This window comes from Sitophilus oryzae, unplaced genomic scaffold (genome assembly GCF_002938485.1).
Source record: "Sitophilus oryzae breed Bouriz unplaced genomic scaffold, Soryzae_2.0 scaffold_1178_pilon_pilon, whole genome shotgun sequence".
In the NCBI taxonomy this organism is placed as follows: Eukaryota; Metazoa; Arthropoda; class Insecta; order Coleoptera; family Curculionidae; genus Sitophilus; species Sitophilus oryzae.
The window spans coordinates 812308-834167 of NW_022145813.1; the positions used below are offsets into that span (position 1 = coordinate 812308).

Below are 21860 nucleotides of genomic sequence, written 5' to 3' on the forward strand. Positions count from 1 at the left end.
ACAGCTTAATGGAAAATTAAATGTATTGAAAAGAGATAAAAGTTAGGTTGCGGTATTGCCGGATTTTGCGTCAACATTTCAAACCGCCCAAGTTGGTGTTTACAGAATATGTTGCATCTTTGGTTGGAACTTTATTCTTCACAATTAGCTACTCGCTTTACTAGAGCTATAATAGATTCTTAAACAGCTGTCTAACAGAAATGAGCATTATTGAATACCTTAGATATATTATCTTCGCTTATTATTTTATTTCTCGTACGTACCGACAACACTGTATGCCGCTTTTAATTTTGTCTTTTTCTGTGTGTCAACTGGTCGTATATATTTATATCTGTCGTTTGCATTAAAGTACAGACCACGGAAATAAAGGGACCAGGACTGGTTATTATTTGTGAGGTTCAAGTTAACGTGTCCTTTCTGCTGCAATGGCTAAGCTGGACAGGACCTACTTGTTTACGCGGAATCCGAACCGCGGCCATATCATGGTCAATGGCCTACCGACTTAGGAAGTGTCTAAATTAACTCTTACTCAGGAGATATCCGATCTCATCCGGCCTTGAACCGGCGTGAATGAGCAGTGTGTATCAATAGATTTTACACTTTTCCCTTTTGGACAACAGCACGATGCAAAGTTTCGAACCGGTCACCCGTCCATCCACTAGCATCGCCTTACGTCGCTTAACTTCGGTGTTCTAATGGGAACCGGTGTTTCAACGTAGCTGGGCCATTGCCCGTTAGTTATTATAGTTCAGTCATTGGGGATTTTTGCTTGGAAAAAAGTCCAGAAGTTTTGTCCCTAACTAAAATCCATAAAATGCACATTTTCAGACTTGCCGCCGGCGCCGCCATCTTACCACGATGGCGCCCAAAATCGGTATTTTGTGAATATCTCGAAAACTATGTGTTTTTCGCGAAAATTTAAGGAGAGCAAAATTAAAGAGGATAAAAGTTCCTATAAAAAAGGTTTTAAGAAAATTTTCGCTAAAGTCAACCGTTTAGGCACAAAATCCCTGGAAATACAATTACAATTTTGCGTAAAATATGATATGAAACAGTGGCGTATCATTAATTCGCTCATTAATTTATGAATAATTAATTTTAATTATTGAAAATGTGTAGTTGTTTCCACACCACCCAAGAGATAAAGCACATGGCGCGTTTATTTTAACGTGGTCTCCCCGGAGGCCTACTCCACTAGGTGAATTAAAAACTTAACTTATCTGCACAAGCTCGACGGATCTGGCTCATTGATGTCAAAGTCGATCGTGTCTTCTGTGCTGGGCTCATCAGGGTGGTCTCTCAATACGTCCAACTCTTCATCTTCAGCCGCCAGAGGGATATCTAGAGGCAAATCCAACCCCTCTTCATCGCATTCGTCGAGTGACACTTCAGTGACGTTGTCACAGGATTTCCCATTGCAGTATGCACAAATCATTGAACATTTTAATCCTGTTTTTCTGCATCCGCAGGCATTCGTGGCTTTACCACAGTTGTTGGTTTTGCATTTACAGGATAAAAATGCCACTAGGGATTTTGGAGCTGCTGGATCTTTCAACGTTGTGACTGGAGTAATGCCTGTTTTTGTTTTCTTCCGACCCTATTCTTCGGCATATTTGGTACAACCAGATCAATGCTGAACCTGGTGGTACGTTCGCAATGAATGCTGTCCAACACGGCAATTAATTCTTCATAAATTAATGAGCGAATTAATGATACGCCACTGTTTCATGACAAAATTGAAAAAACTAAACTAAAACTAGTTTTAGTGAACACTAATCGACATTTGATTTCGGAAAATCGACTATAGTATGTATATCATACTTTACGCAAAATTGTAAACTTTCCAAGGATTTTGATCCCCATTGACTGAACTATTATTTGTAGATTTAACCAGAGGAGAAAACCATCGGGTGAAATATTTACCAATATTTTAACAGATAAAGGAAATACCGATTTGGTCATTTTAGAAGTGTGGTCTGGATTTTAACGTGTAAGACAGTGATGTAGGCAGCTTAATGGAAAATCTAATGTATTAAAAAGAGATAAAAGTTGGGTGATACATTTCTTCTACTGCCGGATTTTGCATCAAAAGTTCAAACCGCACAAGTAGGCGTTTATGGAAAATGTTGCATCTAGGGTTGGAACCTTATTTTTCACAATTAGTTACTCATTTTACTACAGATGTAATAGATTATATTTAGCTTAGATATATTATCTTCATTTCAGTAATATACATGAATTTTTTTAAAATAGTTTATTTTTTTCTACACAAATTTGCCTACAAACGTTAAAACCGGCAACACCGTATGCCGCTTTTGATTTTGTTTATCTGTCTGTCAACCGGTCATTTTTATTATTCTCTGTCTTACACGTTAAAATCCAAACTACACTTCTAAAATGACCAAATCGGTATGTCGTTCGAAATATTTGTGCCCAGCGTAATGGCACAATTTACGGTGGTAATAGTAATGATAATGATGAAAAATTCTTATTTTTCTTATAAACATAAATCAAAATCACGCGCAAAATTTTATATTTTTTTTTTATTCGCAAATGTCGCTAATGTGTAGACAAAGGTGTGTTTATTAGCGAACAAAACTTTGAATGCTATTGTGGTAGGAATAATATCAATTTAATATCTTTTCTCTTTTAGGGATAACGCAAGGGGCTGAATACACCAACGGAGACGCATTGGAGGGCGACATAGACGCCGACATGGAACAGGAAGAAGAGCCCATTCTGCAGCTCGAGTTCGTCGATGACATCCATCAGGCTTCCATGCTCAAGTCCCTCAACATGATGAGGAAGAACCGTCACTTTTCTGACGTCATCCTTCACGTATGTGCCTGGCTGTACAATGATATCAATTTTGCCAACTGCATTATGGCACAGTTGAAAGTAACTGATACAGAAAGCAGATCATATGGATATAAAACTTTTAGCGCTAATATTTGAATCGTCGACTGTGCAAAATGCTTGGCAAAATTTATTATCGTATACGGTCAGTTACACTACTGGGCTGCTCAAATTCGTCAATATTGAAATTAATTATAACCAGTAGTGAGTAGTTTTTAAGTAATTTTTTAATGTAGATAGACGTAGCTTTTGATATTGTTTCACATGATTTGAATTTATGTACGTATTGGAAACATTGTGTCGTTTAGCCTTTTAAATTAACAGTAATATAATGTGATTCGCGGGATGTTAATTTTTTATTGGTTACAGTCTGGGCTATAGTTAAAGATGACAGTAACACTAATAACGATGGATATGATTGAATAAAGAACATTCTAATGATATGGTTTGTTGGGTAAAGATGTTGCATATTAATATCATACTATAATCGTAATTTAGTGGTTGAGGTTTTTATATATTTCCTAATTGACTTTAAATAGCATACAACTTTAACTTCAACGGTGTATTTGTGGTATGAAATATCTTATGATTGGAAAAAAAATGGTGTCAAAGACGGCTGGCGTCAATCTGAGGTAAATCTCTAGACGTCATTTACTAAAAATTTACATAAAACATGTAGAAAATTAACACTATTATTTGTAGGAGGATTAAAGATGAATAAAACGTTTCCAAACCCAGAATTCCAGGAAAAAATCGTGAAACCCCAGAAAAAATCGTTTTTTCAGAATTTTTTCACGATTTTTAAACTATACAAAAATAAATTACAGCCGTAAGTATATATGATCTAGGACTACAACCTTCTTAAAGCCAACTGGCAGTAAGCACCATTAAAAAATGGTATACGGGCCAAGAAAATGACGTCTAGGGCTTGACCTCGCAGAAATTAACATGTATTGTTATTCCCCAGCTGTCTTTGATGCCGTTTTTTTTTCGATCGTATGGTACAATCTTTTAACAGAAGTCTAAAGCCGCGTATAAATATGCCGAGGCAAGTACGAGACAAACCCGAAACGAGTATGAAACGAGGCTATAGCAAATTCTTTCCAAAAGGCGTACTAATATGCCGAGACGAGGACGAGACGAGTCAACCTCAAGCGGAATTCATCATATTATAGCCTCGAGCCGAGCGATTTAGCCTCGAGCAGAGTCCCTGCCCAGTCGAACGGCGTTGTCTCGCGGCTATCCATTTTCAGTGGAGCCTTTGGCGAACCCACAAAATTCTTCATAGGGCTGTGCGATACTGAGGCAGTATCGATATTTTGGTATCGGTTGTATTGAATATAAAGTATCGATACTTTAAAATATTGATAAATATATTAAAGTATTATTCGATACCATTCAATATTTTAAAAAATTAATTAATAAATTTAAGTATAATGTGTTTTTTAATTGGATTAGGATCGAAAAAAATCAACAGAAGTCCTTTGTTTTAAATTTGTCGACGTTTCGCAAAATTTATTTGCATCTTCAGGACACTACAAAGTTAAGAGAGCAAAATACAATCAAAAAATTTTAAAAATTTAACAAACAACTTAAAACACATATCAGTGGAATTCCACACATACACAATTGGTAAAACTACCCTAATGTTAACAATTAAATAAAATATATGTATATGTTATAAACTTAAGATCGCTTGTAAATAAAAATAATAAGGGATAGGGCCAGAATATAATCAGGATATTTTCTTATTCGCATTTAACGAAAAAAATCGACGATGGTGGCACTGTTTTATACAAAAAACTACCCGGATCAGAACTAAATCAGTCATCAAACGATCTCAAATTACTAAAAGCACTTGGAAGAAAATGATAAAACACTTAACCTAGGGTTGGCAACTTTGAAAATAAAAAATAGGGGCGAGAGGATAAAAAAAGGCACAGGCGAAACATTTTTGAAACGTCGCTCAAATGTCGAGAATTTACCAAAAAGTTATATAAACGGTATGCGATAAATATTTAAAATACACAAAAATATTTATACTCAAAACTTATTAAAATAAAGCAAACCATTGTCAACAAACTTTTTTTCAAGACATAAACTAACAGTAAGTAAACATAAAATTACATAAAAGACACAGATTAACAATTCTTTAAAGCATTGTGGCGATAAACGAATATTTTTTAGATTTTGAAGTTAGTATGTAACAAAGTTTTCAATACGTGAGAGAAAAGAGGACAATCAGATCAAAAAGAGGACTGTTTCTGGAATAGAGGACGGTTGGGAACCCTATTTTAACCCCCTGTAGCTACGAATCAAAGCAGAATTGGATTGGTTGATATAAAAAATAAATCTTATTTTTACGTGAGGAACTTCCCCACGAGAGATGGAACATGTTTTTTGAAACACCCTGTATATGTTTGTTTAATTTCAAAATAGGTAAAAAAACAAGCTAGATAAATTAAAGGAATTCATGATAAATTTAAATTATATTCGGACTGTTTACATTAAAAAAAACTGGAGAACGCCGACTGAGATACCTGGAGATAACGGCACTGGCAGAAGGCTCCGCCGCCGCCGCTGCCGTGCCGTTTTTTTGAGTCTTTAATTATTTTATTCTTATATTCTATTTCTTATAATATATTTTGTATGTGGTTTGTATATCTATAAAATTTTTAATAGAGTAACAGCGCTTTCAGATGGAGCGGACCGTACGCGCAGAGCGTCCGCACGGATGCTTTTTCAAGATAGCTCATCCGGACGGAGCATACGCGACCCAGGTGAAATTGTTCATATAAGCTCATGGTACTTGCTCGAAGTCGCGGACGGTCCGTCGAGGACGCTCCGTTCCATCTGAAAGCGCTGTAAGATAAGACCCAATTCGACTTATTTATTTAAAAAATTAGAAATTTAAGTAATTAAGATTTAAATTATTAATTTAAATCTACATTTAAATGCCAATAACTAACCTGGAACATATATTGTAAATAATATATCTGCATTTCTTCATTTCTAAAGTTGTATATTTTTTCAAGGTATTCAATTCGCCACATTATTATTCTATGGCTTTCCATCATTGCAGCACGCTTATTAATAATTTTTAAAATATTATTATGTATATAATTTTAAATCTAATTCCCAGTTTTTTAAACCTTCGCCGTAATGTGCTTTCTGAACAGGGTTTTTTTAAAGCTCGGAGAGTTTTTTTTTAATTATTTCTATGGCGGGAACTTTATTATTTTCATATTTGCCATAAATTAAGTTTCTTAGTAGTCTGGATAGTTCAAATTTCTGGATTTTTCTATATCGAATCGTTCCTTTCTTTGTCGATTCCCTTTATTTATGAGAGTACCGTAAGGAACTTCTGAGAGCATGGCCACCTTTTTCAACACACTCGATTTGCCTCTCTTATCTTCTATGTATCCTATATGTAAAGAAGCTTGTTTTACATCTTTAATTCCGTTCAGCAGAAATAGCGCATAATTTACGTTTGAGCCGTTAATAACTCGACGAAAAGTTCATTACGTTTATTCATTTTTCATAAAATTTTCATGTTTTTATAAAAGAAATCACTAATAAATCTTTGTATATGAGATTTACCTACTTTGGCTAACTTACCTATACTATTTTAGAGAAGACAAAATTGCATCTTTCTAGTTAGGATGCATTATTAACATTATTACAAATAAAGGAAAGAATATTTATTTTTATATAAAAATGGGATGTGGAACCGAGCCCCTTGAGACTCGAGGCAATTGTTCCGCGGAGCCGCGGTGTATACGCCACTGGTTAAATAGACGCCCCAATCCTTTTGATGGTTCGCCAAAGGCTCCGGAAAAAACGGAGACAACGCCGTCCGGCTGGGCATAGGCTCGGCTCGAAGCTCAGACCCCGTCCCAATATGACGAGTCAACCTCAAATCCGCTTGAGGTTGACTCGTCTCGGGTATCTCTCGCACTCGTCTCGACATATTTATACGCAGCTAAAGGTATACTTAATAAAAAAATAACGATCTAATACTGGTAGTACACATAAAACAGAACAGTTATTTTTCTTAAAAAATACCACAGTTCAATTCTAAAGGATGGAAATTCTGTAGAACTGTTAATAATTTGTTGTTTAAAATATTTCTTAAAATATCTATATTATGTTCTTTATTCAATACTTCCAACATTTCATTGACACAGGTCCTCATTGGTATTGGAATATGGCTATATTCTGTATGATATCTCAATTTCTTTATGAAGCAGCATGCAAGTAAACCATCCAATATCATTTTCTGCTATATTTTTAGTTTTATTTTTAAACGATATAAATAGTTAAATAAATATTGCAAATTTTCTACTTATTGATGACATGTTTGCATGTCGTCATCATCAGGATAAAAAAAACTGACAAATGACAGAATTAGACTACTTACTTAGAGTTAGTTTAAAGCTTTAAAGTAATATAAAATCGATATATATATATATATATATATATATATATATATATATATATATATATATATATATATATATATATATATATATATATATATATATATATTTTTTTTATTTAATTTTTCTTGGCTTTTTAGTCAGGTAAAAATGAGAAAACGGTTTTTTATATTAAATATTTCATGACGTTTCGACCTGGTATTTATTACTTGAACGTAGATTGTTTACTTATTACAACTTTATCATTTTCATTCTGAAATCTTAGCGAAGAAAATATATCCAAATTGGTTTCCACACACATAACACAAACATATCAATAAAGTCGTCACAATTTTTGCCAAGAGACATACACATTTAATGGATTTTACAACACTGATCAGTGTTGTAAATTTGGATATATTTTCTTCGCTAAGATTTCAGAATGAAAATGATAAAGTTGTAATAAGTAAACAATCTACGTTCAAGTAATAAATTTTGATAAAGACCCTACCAGGTCGAAACGTCATGAAATATTTAATATAAAAAACCCGTTTTTCTCATTTTTACCTGACCTAAAGCCAAGAAAAAATTAAATAAAATATATATCGAGAGGTCAAAGAAAACCGCACCCGTAAAAACCGGCAACACTGTATCGGTCGCACCGGCTTCTCGCCGGCCCCTTTTGATGCTGTCTCTCTGTCTGTCAACCGGTCATTTATATTATTCTCTGTCTTACACGTTAAAATCCTATACACAGTAATCAAATGACCAGGTCGGTATATATATATATATATATGTTATTCAAGAAAATGAACTTCTCGTGCGAATAGCAGATTATGTATTAAACAGTTTTGATATATCAATATTTTTTTTAAATGCTGAAGAATTTATTAAAGTTTGTTATTCTTTTTAATTTGCTTTTTATGTACTGAATATTTTTTTTTAATCACTTTTAGGTATATGTGGATATCCAGGCTGTAATAAATAAATCATAACATTTTACAATGCTTCCTAATGTATATAATGTAATACTGTATTTTCTAAACTTTATCTATTTACAGAAGATATGAGCCATATTAGATGACGGTAATTTTTTAATTATTTTTAACCTAGTTTCCTGTATTTTTTTTTTTCAAAGAAACTGGTCAGTTACTAAGGTCACAACTTATTTTTTGTCACTATCAAATTTACATATATTTTTCATGTACTTTTCTCTCTTTTTTTCTGAGATAAATAGAATAGTGTTTTTACATGAATGCCTATTTCATGTCTGTTTTTTTTTGTCTCTAAATAGGTTGGTAATATGGAGCTCCATGCACATAGGGCAGTATTGGCTAGTGCCTCTCCTTATCTTTTTGAGCTGTTCACAGCTGATCAAGATCAAAATCAACAGAGACTGGAAAACATCATCACTTACAAGTTGAATGGGGGGTTTGATCCACAAGCTTTGCGTGTACTCATCGATTATGCTTATACTGCTAAGCTTGTCGTCAAATATACTCAGGTACAAAACAGCAATTCTTTTTAATATCTGATGGATGTATAAATTTAAATATAAAATAATTGATGAATTAAAACCGCTGTGTTATTTTATAGGTTAAAGCTGTGTTTTTAGCAGCATGTCACCTAAAAATGGAGAGAGTAGTGAAAAACTGCGGAAAGCATTTAATAAAACACCTGTCTGTGGATAATTGTATTGAAATCAGATCTCTGCCTGGTATTGCCAAAAACAAAGATTTTATTCAACAAATCGATACCTTCATCTCCAAAAACGTGAGTATAATTAAATGTTTTAAATTTTTAACTAAGTAAATATCTGAATTTCTAGTAGCAATATATGTATAGGTATTTCAGGGCTATGAATTACTTACAAGAATTAATCAGTAACATTTTTTAATATTTAAATGTTATACACTGCTAAAACCATGCTTTAAATCTGTTACAGTTCTTAGAGATAGTCAAAAGCAATCATCTTCTGAACCTGTACTGCGCTAAAATTGAAGTACTGAACCAATCAAAAGAAGAAATGTCCTTCGTGAATCAAAGCTCTCTATGCCGCCTGGTACTAGAGTGGATCAAGCGCCAAATCAGCGACGATTTGCTCGACAAGAACGCCCTAGTCGAAAAGACGTTCATGCTGTACCTGGCCATCGACAATTCCTTGCAAGACTGTTCCAGTTTGCCCTCGGGTGACATAAGCGACACTGAAATCGTCCAAGATTACAAGAAGCTGTCACTTAAGAACACAACGGTCTCGAATAAGATGAAGAAAAAGACTTTGAGTCAGCCCTCAAAGCCGAGAGTGTTAATTTATAACAGAGAGATTGGTGAGGAGTTGGAGAACGAAGTGGAACCGGATTGGAACTTGATTGCGTCAGAGAGTGTGGGAGAGCACAGTTTCCTCGCTCTAGTTACTTTAGCTGGGAAATTGGCTACCCTTTCCATTCAATTAAGGTAAGTGTTTAACCACTGAATAAAAATATTAAGGAAGAATATACTATTTTTATATCCAAATATTAAAGAAAGACATACTTGACCTCATGAAAATACCATCTTTTGTCAGTTTTGGTCGACGCACAGTGATGCCGAAAACGTGAAAAGTGGCAAAAAATAATTTCTCAACTTACTACTACTTATTTTAAAATTATTTTTGTTAAATGTGGTTTTCTAAGTATATAAGTGATGTTTTGAATTCAGAAAATTGAATTATGTATACAGAGTGTACAATTAGCTGTAAAAAATAAAAAAATGGGTTGTAAAAAATCACAAGATTAAACGAACTTACCTGAAGTGAAGTTCAATCTTGATTATATGAAGGTCTCGTCGAAATAAATAAGTACAATGTAGTTCCCTTTTCTCCGTGCGGCGACCACACATTTTAAAGCCTAAACAAACAAATTTCAACATGCCCCTCGCTTCCCTGCTCCCTTACCTCATTATATGCCCTTGCATCATTTCTTATTTAGTCAATTTAAAGATACTTATTATGTTGTTGTAAATTGAGGTTGAGGGTGGGAGGGAACTTATTTATTTCGACGAGACCTTCATATAATCAAGATTGAACTTCACTTCAGGTAAGTTCGTTTAATCTTGTGATTATATAGGTCTCGTCTCCATAAATAAGTACAATGTAGATTTTTAAAGTAATAACAACAACATAATCTTTTCTCCCCATTTCTATATTGAAAATATATAAAGATTAATTTCTCAGCAAAACTATTCTCATTATCCATCAAGGATCTATTGTAAAGAGTAGCGAACATTCTAGAATTTTTAGACCAACAGCAGCGAGTCTGATGGTATCAAAATTTAACCCTTTCCTGGCAGCTGCTGAAGTTACAGCATGCCGTGTACTATGAGCGGTAAAATGATCCGTATCAATCCTACTCTTATTTAGGACAATTTTAATCCAGCTCCCCAAGGTTTGAGTGGATGTTTTCTTATGCGGTTTCTTGATTGTTACGAAAACAGAAGTTATACTTCCTCTAATGCTCTCTGTTCGTTTTAGATACTCTACTAACGTGCTAGCTACGCATAAATTAGCGTCTTTCTTGAAATAAGGTAAGCGTAAAAAGGGTTGCGGCTTATTTCTACCGAATGTTTTTAATCTTGCGCTAATTTTTATATGTATTTCCCCTAACTTCCGAAAAATTTCCCTTATATCAATAAGCGATAGTGTTTGTAAACGTTGACCCGATGCTAAGGCCAGTAATGTCACTAATTTATGCGTAAGCCCCTCCAAGGTTAACTCATAATTATTTTTTATTTTTAAATAATTAAGTACTACGTACGTAGGATCCCAGGTATTTTCGGACTTGGGCTTATTAGGTCTCAACATATATATTCCCTTAAAAAACCTTTGCATACGAAAATCTTGTAAGAGGTCTGGGCCCGCTATCTGTGCTATGGCTGCTCTATAAGAACTTAATGAGCTAAAAGATGCGCCTTCGTTAAAGAGTTGAGTCAAAATATTAGAACGTTGGAACCCGAAACCGAGAAGGGATCTAAGTTCTTAACGCTACAAAATTCCCACCATTATTTAAGCCCTGAGTTAGACTGTTTTAAGGTGTTACTTGTTATTGAAGACATGCAAATTTCCAGCGCTTCTTCTGGAACATTCCCTAAGAGCAAGGCTTGCCTGATAGCCGGACCTCCCGTCAGAGAAAGATGTTGGCTAACGGGTGGGGAGATCCGCTAAAAGAAGTAAATATTTATTAATTTAAAAAAATAATCGGCTCATCTATTAACATCGCCCTTAAAACCGAATACCAAGGTTGCGAAACCCAGTTGGGTACAACCATTATACCTTCTGCCTGATCAGAAATAATTTTTTTTCTTTTTGCAGAGCCTTTGGGACCATTGAAAATGGAGGGAAAGCAAAAAATAAAATGTTTCCCAGTTTGTTGTAAAGGCATCAATGGCGTACATATCTGGGTCCCTGTGCCACGATATGTATTTCTTGCATTTAGCATTTATATGCGTAGCAAACAAATCTATTTCCGGTAAACCCCACTTATAGTGACCAATTTCCCAAATGCCCAGCTCGCTAAACTCCATTCTGTCTCGACCTTAAATTCCCTGGAAGCCCTGTCAGCTTCCTTATTCTCTTGAGATCTAATATAAGAGGCTACGATAAATAATCTCCTTTCCTCACACCATTGCCAAATTATTCGAGGGATATTGTTTAACTTGGAAATTGAACACATTATGTTCTATGTAATATAGGTATATGCCAGTGCAGTAACACTACTGCACTGGCATATAGGGTAGACAACACTGTCTACCTTGCACAAGCTAGAAACGTTAGATAAGTCATTAGCAAAGCCTTTCAAGCCAAAATAAACAGCTTGTAACTCCCTAAAATTTATGTGTTCTTCTCATTCGTAGGTAGGCCAGAGACCTTGAGAACTTATGTTATTGCAACAAACACCCCATCCAATATCTGATGCGTCAGAGAATATTTCCATAGAGTATTTACTATATGATAATAAGTTTTTGCTAATAGGTATGTTTCGAATCCACCAATCGGTATCAACACATAACTTCTTAGAAATTTTCATAGTTCCGTTATAATTTCCTTTATTACTCTTTAACGCTAAATTTTTTTCTCTCTCGAAACAATTTGGTATATAAATAACCGTACTTATGGCTGGACATATGGATATCAACTTCCCTGTTAGCCTTACAAACTCCCTTGTAGTGCATTTCTTCCATCTTAAAAACTTTTTTAAATGCAAAATTATTTTTGTGATTTTTTCCTCTTGAACAGAAATAGTCATATCCATAGAGTTTAATTTAAACCCCAAAAACGTCACAATTTTTTGTGGAGATAATACTCTTTTTATAGTTTACAATAAACCCCATATTCGAGTAGTCCAATTGTTTCTAATACATTTGCTAAACATGCATCATAAGAATCTCCTAGTAATTAAAAATCATCTAAATAAACAACTGAAACGTGAATATCTCTGTAATAAACTGATTTTTACATGGCTGTGCCTTAGAAATAGCCCCTATACTAAGCAATCTCCGAACGTTGCCCTCAATTGTCTTATGTTGTTGCACCGACCATTTATGTCTACCTGAGATTATGTTATGTGATGGTCTCGTCACAAACGGAATTTTAAAACCTTGCAACCATGCCATAATACATCTATTATCCCTATACATCTTCCCTGAGAACGCGACCTTACGCCGAAGTGTTGTATTCGGTTCCAGGTCCGCCTTTGACGTGGGCGGTTGTAGGAAGTTTCTCGAACATTGAGTCTGTCCGTTTCCCTCCCTGCTGATGTTGAGGCAGACTTTTGAAGTTTAAATGCGGCGTGGACCGAGATCTGGCTGCATTTGATACGATTCTTCCTGGAGTACTTCTGACAGTCTTTAACTGACTGGATGACAGTTAAAGGCGGACAACTCTTTGCCCGCCTTTAATCTTCCTTCCAAATCCTCACCAAATAACCAGGTATCCAAAGGGGATTCCGTTAGAGTGGTTTTCCAATTTTTATTTAAATCGAAAGACACTAGTTCCCTCCTCGATATTGACTTGGAATGGATAACACCAGTTATAAAACGTTCTGTGTCGTTTAGGGTCTCTATATAATGCTTTATATTCCTTTCTCCCCCCTTTCCCTTTTCCTCTAAAATTTTTGCCATTACTTGGCCTATAGCCGACAAACTGGCTGCTAATCTTGATTGAATTTTAGCCAATTTCATCTCTGCACTCCACATTATCATGTATGGCCTGTTTCCCCATTAAATTTAACTGTGGTGGTCCTAAAGAGGTGGCATTCTCTGGAGAGGGGTACTTTTCCATTAATAGGTTAAGAACGGGTTCTTCAAGGCCGGTTTTTGCGATGTGTATGTATCTTTCTGCAATTTCCGGTTCAATCGGTGGTGTCGTGGTATTTTTCCCGTCTACCTTATCTCCTAAAACCGCTAATAAACCTTCCTAGAAAGGTTTAGGTAGGCTCTTTCCAATACCTTTTTCAATAAGTGTACTAGCGCTTTCACCTATAAGAAAATATCATGATATGTAAACACATATTGGGGCTAACTCATGCTTAAGGAGTTTATAAATCTTATACAGCTAGCTTAGCAAAACGTCACTCCATAAGGACAACCACCAACGTGCCTTATGGGACTACCAACTTTGAAAATAAAAGCAAGACAGCCATGCGATAAGTATTCACCAATAATACATACATACCAAGCTAGAGTAACCACCAACGTACTCTGCTGTATTAATGTAATAAGTGGGAAAAACTAGGTAATATAAGCATTCACTGAGGTATTCGCCAACAATACCTACACACCAAGCTAGAGTAACCACCACTGTACTCCGCTACAATTAACTTGAATAAATTTAATGTCCTATAAACCAAGCTAGAGTAACCACCAACGTACTCTGCCATATTATTGTAGTAAGACAGCCATGCGATAAATATTCACCAATAATACATATATACCAAGCTAGAGTAACCACCAACGTACTCTGCTGTATTACTGTAAAAAGTGGGAAAAACTAGATAATATAAGCATTCACTGAGGTATTCACCAACAATACATACCCACCAAGCTAGAGTAACCACCACTGTACTCCGCTACAATTAACGTGAATAAATTTAATGTCCTATAAACCAAGCTAGAGTAACCACCAACGTAATCTGCCATATTAGTATAATAAGACAGCCATGCGATAAGTATTCATCAATAATACATATATGCCAAGCTAGAGTAACCACCAACGTACTCTGCTGTATTAATGTAATAAGTGGGAATAAGTAAATTTAATGTCCTATAAACCAAGCTAGAGTAACCACCAACGTACTCTTGCATAAGTCTCCACTAAGTCTCCACTCAAGCATAAGTGGAAAAATCTAGATAATATAAGCATTCACTAAGGTATTCACCCACAATACCTATATACCCAAGCTTAGAAGAAATTTCCCCCTACTATTCAGGTATTGTATATGTATATGTTATATGTTTATTTACCTTTATTTCTAACATCTCAAACACTGCTTCTAATCTCGTCCTCAGAATCTTGCGAATAATCACTACTATTCGCCTGCCTCTCAAAACTTGTTACACTTTCCTCTTCCAAACTTGTCACTAATCTTTTTCTTTTACGCATGTTTTTATTTTCTAATAACTTTAATCGCTTATCCATCCGTTTAAGATAATCTAAAACACTCCGCTCTACGGAGCGAGAGCCGATCGATATCTTTTACGCGATATTCGATGTGGGTCGTACCGCACACAAAAAAAGACTAAATAAGAAATGATGCAAGGGCATATAATGAGGTAAGGGAGCAGGGAAGCGAGGGGCATGTTGAAATTTGTTTGTTTAGGCTTTAAAATGTGTGGTCGCCGCACGGAGAAAAGGGAACTACATTGTACTTATTTATGGAGACGAGACCTATATAATTTAATATTATTTTGTCTTTAATAGCATATTAATTTAATATTCTATTCTTTGTAAAGTTTAAAAAAATTAAAAAAAGTTTGTGTATACACATAAATAAATATACAGGATTTTATTTTCAACCTCTTACAATAGAATTAGCTTTTCGTTTTTAATATAATTACTTAATCCTTTTTCAGAAGAAAAAATAGAATAATTGAATCTATAATAAGTTTTAGAGCAGGAAGCTGTTCTATTTTACTTGACAGAAGAAGTCTTGGTGATCTCTTACTATATCCGAGAAAATTAGTAGAAGGTGCATATGACATTCTTGATAAAAGATGTTGACTGAATGTTGATGCATTATAGAAACATTGACACATCTTTGTAGTTTATATTAAGAATAATTATTCAGAATTAATGAGATTTCTAATAATATTAAATTTAATGTCATATAAGCACAAAATGAATAAAAATTTGGCTTAACCAGGAAAAGCTAGTTAAAATTACACATTAAAAAATTATTTTTAAATTTAAATACCTTTTATATCGAAAATTAAATTGAATAAGAGAAAATATATTACCCAGTTTTCTTTCTAAAACTAATTATAAATAACCAACATCAATATTTTACATCACCTAAGAAACACCCAGTAATATACTGTCCTACGTAATTTATTTTGGGAAACTAAATCATGGTTTTCGGGAGAGTTAGGCAACCTAAAGGGTATTTGTGGGAAAATGTTCGTCATGAAACTTCGTAGTTATGAAGAAAAAAGGCTAATAATTGTAACCTACATCATATTTTTTTGGAGTAATTTGGAGCATTTTGTATTAGCTTATCCACAATGTGATATTAGATTAAGCAGTTCTTAATTACATCAAGGTCTTTATTGAATCTTTTTATGGAAACAAAACAAAACGAAACTAAAATTACCATGAGGGTTACCAGTTGAAAACATTGTACTTTCTCAGAGTACCATCAGTTTTTAGCTAATTTATCACCACGGCAACGTTAAACGCACTAAATTTATTTGATCAAAATTTAATCAAACTATTTTAGCTTCAGATAATAATCTTATAAGCTCGAACATTTCTTACAGGGATTAATAATGAGCCCGTGTTTATTCAACAATCTTCAAGATTCTGAAAATATGGACTATTAGAAAGTATACGAGTGAAATTATAATTAAAAAAAATACTTCTGATATTTTGATTTTTTTCCGCTATTGGGAACTTCTGCATCACTGTGCGACGTGTCACTTGCACATTTGAATTTTTGTGATTTTTTTAGGTTTTTCTGAGTTTATGTTATTTCTGGTTTATTTTTTATAATTATTTTTATGCAAGTGGTCAAGACCTGAATTAAAGTGAGATTATTGTAAATCCTAGTAAAGTAGAGGTAGAGGCTGCAAAAAATGTGTGTTCCTGGCCATATAAAAACATGAAAAATAATGGAACAGATTTTCACTACTAGTAGTAGTTTAGTTTTCAATTCAATAGCTTAGATTGTATTGAACTGCCTTTTATATTATCCTAACTCTTCTAGTACCTGTTTGATATGTATTTTTGTAGACTGAACGTTCCTCAAACTCCATCTCCCACTCTAACGCCCAGCACTAGTAGGTCACAGAGTGAGGAAAAGCCAGACTTGTACTGTGCCCTCACTAATATGTCATCTCAGCGATGTTCTCACGGTTGTGCCGATTTTAAAAATACTCTGTTGGTTTGCGGTGAGTTTTTCCATAAATAATAATATAAGTATTAATTAAATTACATTTGTTATATGTTTAGGTGGATATGACAGGACTGAGTGTCTTCGATCCGTCGAGCAATATTTTCCAGATACAAACACGTGGAAAGTTTTACCGTCAATGCTTGAAAGCAGAGGGAGATTCAAGATTACCGTGGTGAACAGTAAGGCAAGTATTTGGTAATTTAAAAAATGAATGCATGATATCGGGAGTAGCTAGCTAAAAATTGTTTTTTTTTAAATGGTAGGAGTATCAGAAGTCATATGAAAATTTTTTATTTGGTAGGTATATGCCATTGGTGGTAGTAATGGTACTACTGAGCTGGCTTCGGTGGAAATGCTGAATCTAGAAGCTGGGAAATGGGTCAAAATGCCTCCTATGGCCATAGCTAGGAGCAATATGGGCATATGTCAACTAAAAGATCTGATTTATTGCGTAGGTGGGTGGAACGGACAAGTAGGCCTGAAGCAATGCGATATATTCAATCCAGAAACTCAGAAATGGAGTACAATGGCACCACTTAACACTGGTAAGATCTTTCAAAATTCAAGTACAATATTTTGCTTTTATAAGAGCTTGCACTTTTAAACCATAATAATCCTTTATTGTCTAAGGGGTAGAACCCAATAACAAAACAATTTGAGAAATTAATAGTACATACCATAGAGAAACTAAAATAAAAGAGTGTTTGAAAGGTTGTCTAACTTGACCATAATGTTGCATAGTTCAGTTAGCGATCCAGCGTAGAGCTACCTGCGACCTGTCACATGTCATGACGATATTGACAAATGACTTGACAATCAATTATTTCAACCATAACCATAGATTTGAACTTTGTAAATGTAGTATATTCTTGTTTGTTTTGTGCGTGGGGAAACTGAATCAAACTTTATGTTTTGTGCCATGTGTTTTGCAATTTTGTGTGGCGTTCTTGTTTTTTTAAGTTATTGTTAAGAAAATCTAATATTTTGTGCAGCCGATAATGTGATTTAAACAAGATCAAGGAAAAACTATCTATATGTGAGGGCTATAGAAGCAAATCCGGCAATCTCATCCAATTTTTAATGCCCAATTACTTTAAAAATATCAAAAAAATTAGGGTTTTTTTCATCACACAAGTAATATAAACATCAGAATAAATACGAATCATCAAAAGTCATCATGTATAAGTCTGTTGTGTTTCTCGTAGTTCAGTTAAGGCTCAAGGGTGCGCTACTATCGGTCCTGGCCAAACGCGTTGCCTACTTTTGATGGAAATGACATCTCTTTTATTTTATATTTCTCTATGGTACATACTAAAGCTTAGATATACATGGTAATTTCCAATAGAAAAAAATATAATTAATTTAATAGTCGTAGTATTTATTAAATACTTTTTATTTTTTATTAAATAGTATTAAAAAAATATATTAGTACATAAATATAATATTATGAAAATTTACTATATTTAAGACCTTAAGACTAAGTAATATAATATTCTAAAGAAAAACACACAGAATAACATATAAGAGATCATTAACCTAGCATCGAATGTATACACGCTTCTTTAGTTGTTTTTTAAAAGCGTGCAGGTTACAATTAAAAATATCAATGTCAGCGCATATCATTTCTTTATTTATCAAGAACATCCATAAATTTGGACTTTTTTCTCAAATTCGTTTTTGGTGTTTCCAAGTAAAACTGATTAAACTTATTATTTATTTTTTACATGAAAGTTTACTTTGTTCATCAAGACTGGACAATCAGTCTTTTTTTGGTTATATTTTTATTATAAATTTCTTATTTATATCTATTTCATTGTGTTTTATCCACTACTTTACTAATAACTTATCTATGTATTTCTTACTATAAAAAAAATAATTATTATTAATCAGGTTGTTACATAATTTAAAAAGAAAAATCTTCTGATTGATAGCCCTCAACTTTTCATTGATATAGAGTTAAATTTATTTAGTAATATCTCATGATCGGTCAATCCCTTTCACAGGCTAAAATGAACAGAAAAAAAATAAAGAAATTTTAAAAATGATCATAATAATGAAAAAGAAATCTCGTAAGAGTGTATCTGGCCTCAAAAATATACCAGATAAAATATTTGCGTTTAATTAGTAAGAATAATAATAATAAAGAGCCTTTATATTTAGCTCTACGGGTAGTGCTGTTTGTATGTTAAGACTCCACTCTGCTTACTCTTCATTAATAGCAATAAATTAATGGAGGAAAATATTCGATGAGATATTTTTATTACAGGCAGGTACCAAGCTGGTGTCGCCTCTCACAATAACCTCGTCTACGCCATCGGTGGTTCCGATGCATGGAATTGCCTAAGTTCAGTCGAAGTCTATAATCCTGAGGACGATACCTGGAAACTGTCAAAACCAATCATAACAGCGAGACGTGGCTGCGGCGTTGCTGTGTTCAACGGAAAGATGTATATGGTAGGCGGATCTGACGGTAACCACGCCCTCAATACTACAGAGATATTCGACGAGGAGACGCAGTCGTGGTCTCTGGGACCCACCATGACCACGGCTAGAGCCAACGTAGAAGTGGCTGTTGTAGCAGATAGGCTCTATGCAGTAGGTGGATTTTCAGGTAAAAAGCTGTTAATAGTTTGGAGGTCTTTCATTTATTCAATTTATTGTTCGCAATGGCAAAAATTATATTTCGAAAAAATCGCATTTTTCAGGAAAAACCTTCTTGAACACCATAGAATACCTCGACTCGAAGTCCAACGAGTGGACCACCTTCATTCCAAAAGGCACCTGTGAAGCCATTACGCGGCGAAAACCGCGCAGTCGCAAGAATTCCAGAAAGAGCGTTTCCGAAGACAGTAAGAAATCGTGCGGTATCCCCTCTCCCACCGAAATCATAAAAAACTTATTAATTGGAAATGCAGAAAGTAAAGAAAATACGGGTAATCTTTAATTCAGACGCAATCGATGGCCAATAAGTTTAGGATAATTATTGTAAGGAGCATAACTTTTATTGTTATAAGAACTCTAGTGTTGAACTCTTTAACTAAATAGCGATCGGCAGCGATGAAGAATACTGCCTTTGGCCGTAGAAATTAATCGGCAAGCGACAGTATTCTTGATCGTAACAGATCCCTATTTAGTTTACAAGTCCCACCCCTTTTTCTTTACTTTCAAGCTTCATCGAAACCTCGAAAATAGGAATTTATTAGTGGTTTCAATTAGAACTTTGTGTCCTTAATTTAAATGAACGTATTCTGAACGTCCAAATTAATGGTAGTCATTTTCAATTAGTAGTTAAAGTTAACAATGTTAACTATATCCACTAATCATACTTCGAAATTAGCGAGTAATGTAATTTTGGCCTTTGATTATCATCCGTCAAGAGAAATTGTTGGCTAGATATAACAGGTTTATTGTTTTGTAAGCTAATTATTAAGTATTATCTATGGTTACAAGTTACAACTCACTACCGCAAGATGTAGCTAGGCTGTTCTATTTTTTTTAGATATTGTAAATGATTGTAAACACTTAAGTATACAGTATAGTTGAAACCACTAATAACACTAATTTCGAGGTTCTCAATAAAGCTTCAGTGTTTTTGAATCATTTAATTATTCGACAATGTCACAGAATTACCTAACCCTAACCATAAAGGTGCTCGTCCTACTAGGAGGCGTGGCACGGCGCGAATTTTTTCGCCAGGGAAGTTTGCATCTACTTAAATGAAAGTCCGCTCGGTTAAGCGGCGTGCCATTCCTCATAACTGTGCGTGCATACTAAAAAGCACCTTAGTGGGTGTACACCTTAAAGAAGCGACACAAGCAATTTTTTTGCGAGTTCATATTTTTCATTAAACTCACCTTTAAAGGTGGGTTTATATGCGTCCGGCGTTTCGTCACACCAATCATGTTGACTGTCATTTTTGAAGTAACCAATCAAATTCCGTAAAAATCAACGGCTGAACACGCAAGACTGATGCATAATATAAACTCGCATAAGGTGGAGTCTCATGTATCCGTCATCCGTTGATACGCTCATCCGACGGCGTTCGATTGGTCATAGTGTTTTTTGGCGCCACATTTCATCCGAAAATTGTTAAACGTTGCCCTTCAACGGAGACAGGTGAATAAATTTATTTTTTCGTACGATAACGGATGTTTTGACAACTGTAATTTAACCTAATTTTTTTTGCTGACAAATTGGGTGCATTTATCGCTATCGGGAAGTGGTTATTCTCTTTCTAATTTATATGTAATTTTTGCTTTCACATTTTAAGGATGGTAAAAAATTAATAGATTGATAAGTAAAAGTCACGGAAACCTTTGTGAAAATAAAATAAAAAAATGACAATTGTAATTTTGTATTGTAAATTGTAATTGTGAAATATTTTTGAGCGATCAAACGCAATTCGTATTATGCGATAAATGGAAGCATGAGAATGCACTAAATTTAAAAAACTAAAATTAATCTAATAATAACGTATCGTCGGATATCAGACACATGAGACTCCGCCTCATTTTAAATTGTATAGTTTATATTTACTAAATTTAAAATAAAACATCTCAATAAAATAGGTATATAAACAAATCAGTATTTTGAATGTACAAGTACATAAGTTTAATTGTCAAAATATATTGTTTTAAAGTCAAATTTAGGACTATAGAAATTAATAGGCAGTTAAAGCATGGCACAAAACGTATACGTATCTTTGGGTACGTAATTTACAGGATATATATTATATTTCTTTAACTGTGTTGTAAAATGCTTTTTTATTTAAAACGAATTTAACATATAAAGTATTTAAAAATTTATATTCCATAGATTCCACATTTTTATTCCATAGATTCCACATTAAATTTACAAAAGTAATATTGAAGGATTAAAAAACATTAACAGGAATTATAAGAAGTACTTAGTCCCCTTAAAACCTAAAATGCTCTTAGTAATAAAA

At 34.1% G+C, this 21860-nt stretch overlaps 1 protein-coding gene across 3 annotated transcripts in view; it reads left to right on the forward strand.

The window, feature by feature from the left end:
- LOC115890548 (influenza virus NS1A-binding protein-like) overlaps nt 1-20986 on the forward strand; it is a 37229-nt gene extending 16243 nt beyond the window's left edge. For 2 of the 3 annotated variants that reach the window (XM_030910817.1, XM_030910825.1), the window contains exons 3-11: nt 2654-2838; nt 8569-8778; nt 8871-9047; nt 9220-9728; nt 16753-16910; nt 16972-17099; nt 17217-17460; nt 19182-19526; nt 19621-20986. In XM_030910817.1, coding sequence (XP_030766677.1) covers nt 2654-2838; nt 8569-8778; nt 8871-9047; nt 9220-9728; nt 16753-16910; nt 16972-17099; nt 17217-17460; nt 19182-19526; nt 19621-19859 — 2195 coding nt within the window. In that variant the 3' untranslated portion in view covers nt 19860-20986. Of the gene's footprint in view, nt 1-2653; nt 3061-8568; nt 8779-8870; nt 9048-9219; nt 9729-16752; nt 16911-16971; nt 17100-17216; nt 17461-19181; nt 19527-19620 lie in introns of all 3 variants that reach the window. The other variant, XM_030910833.1, reaches the window with a different exon arrangement.
- Nucleotides 20987-21860: the final 874 nt, after the last annotated feature.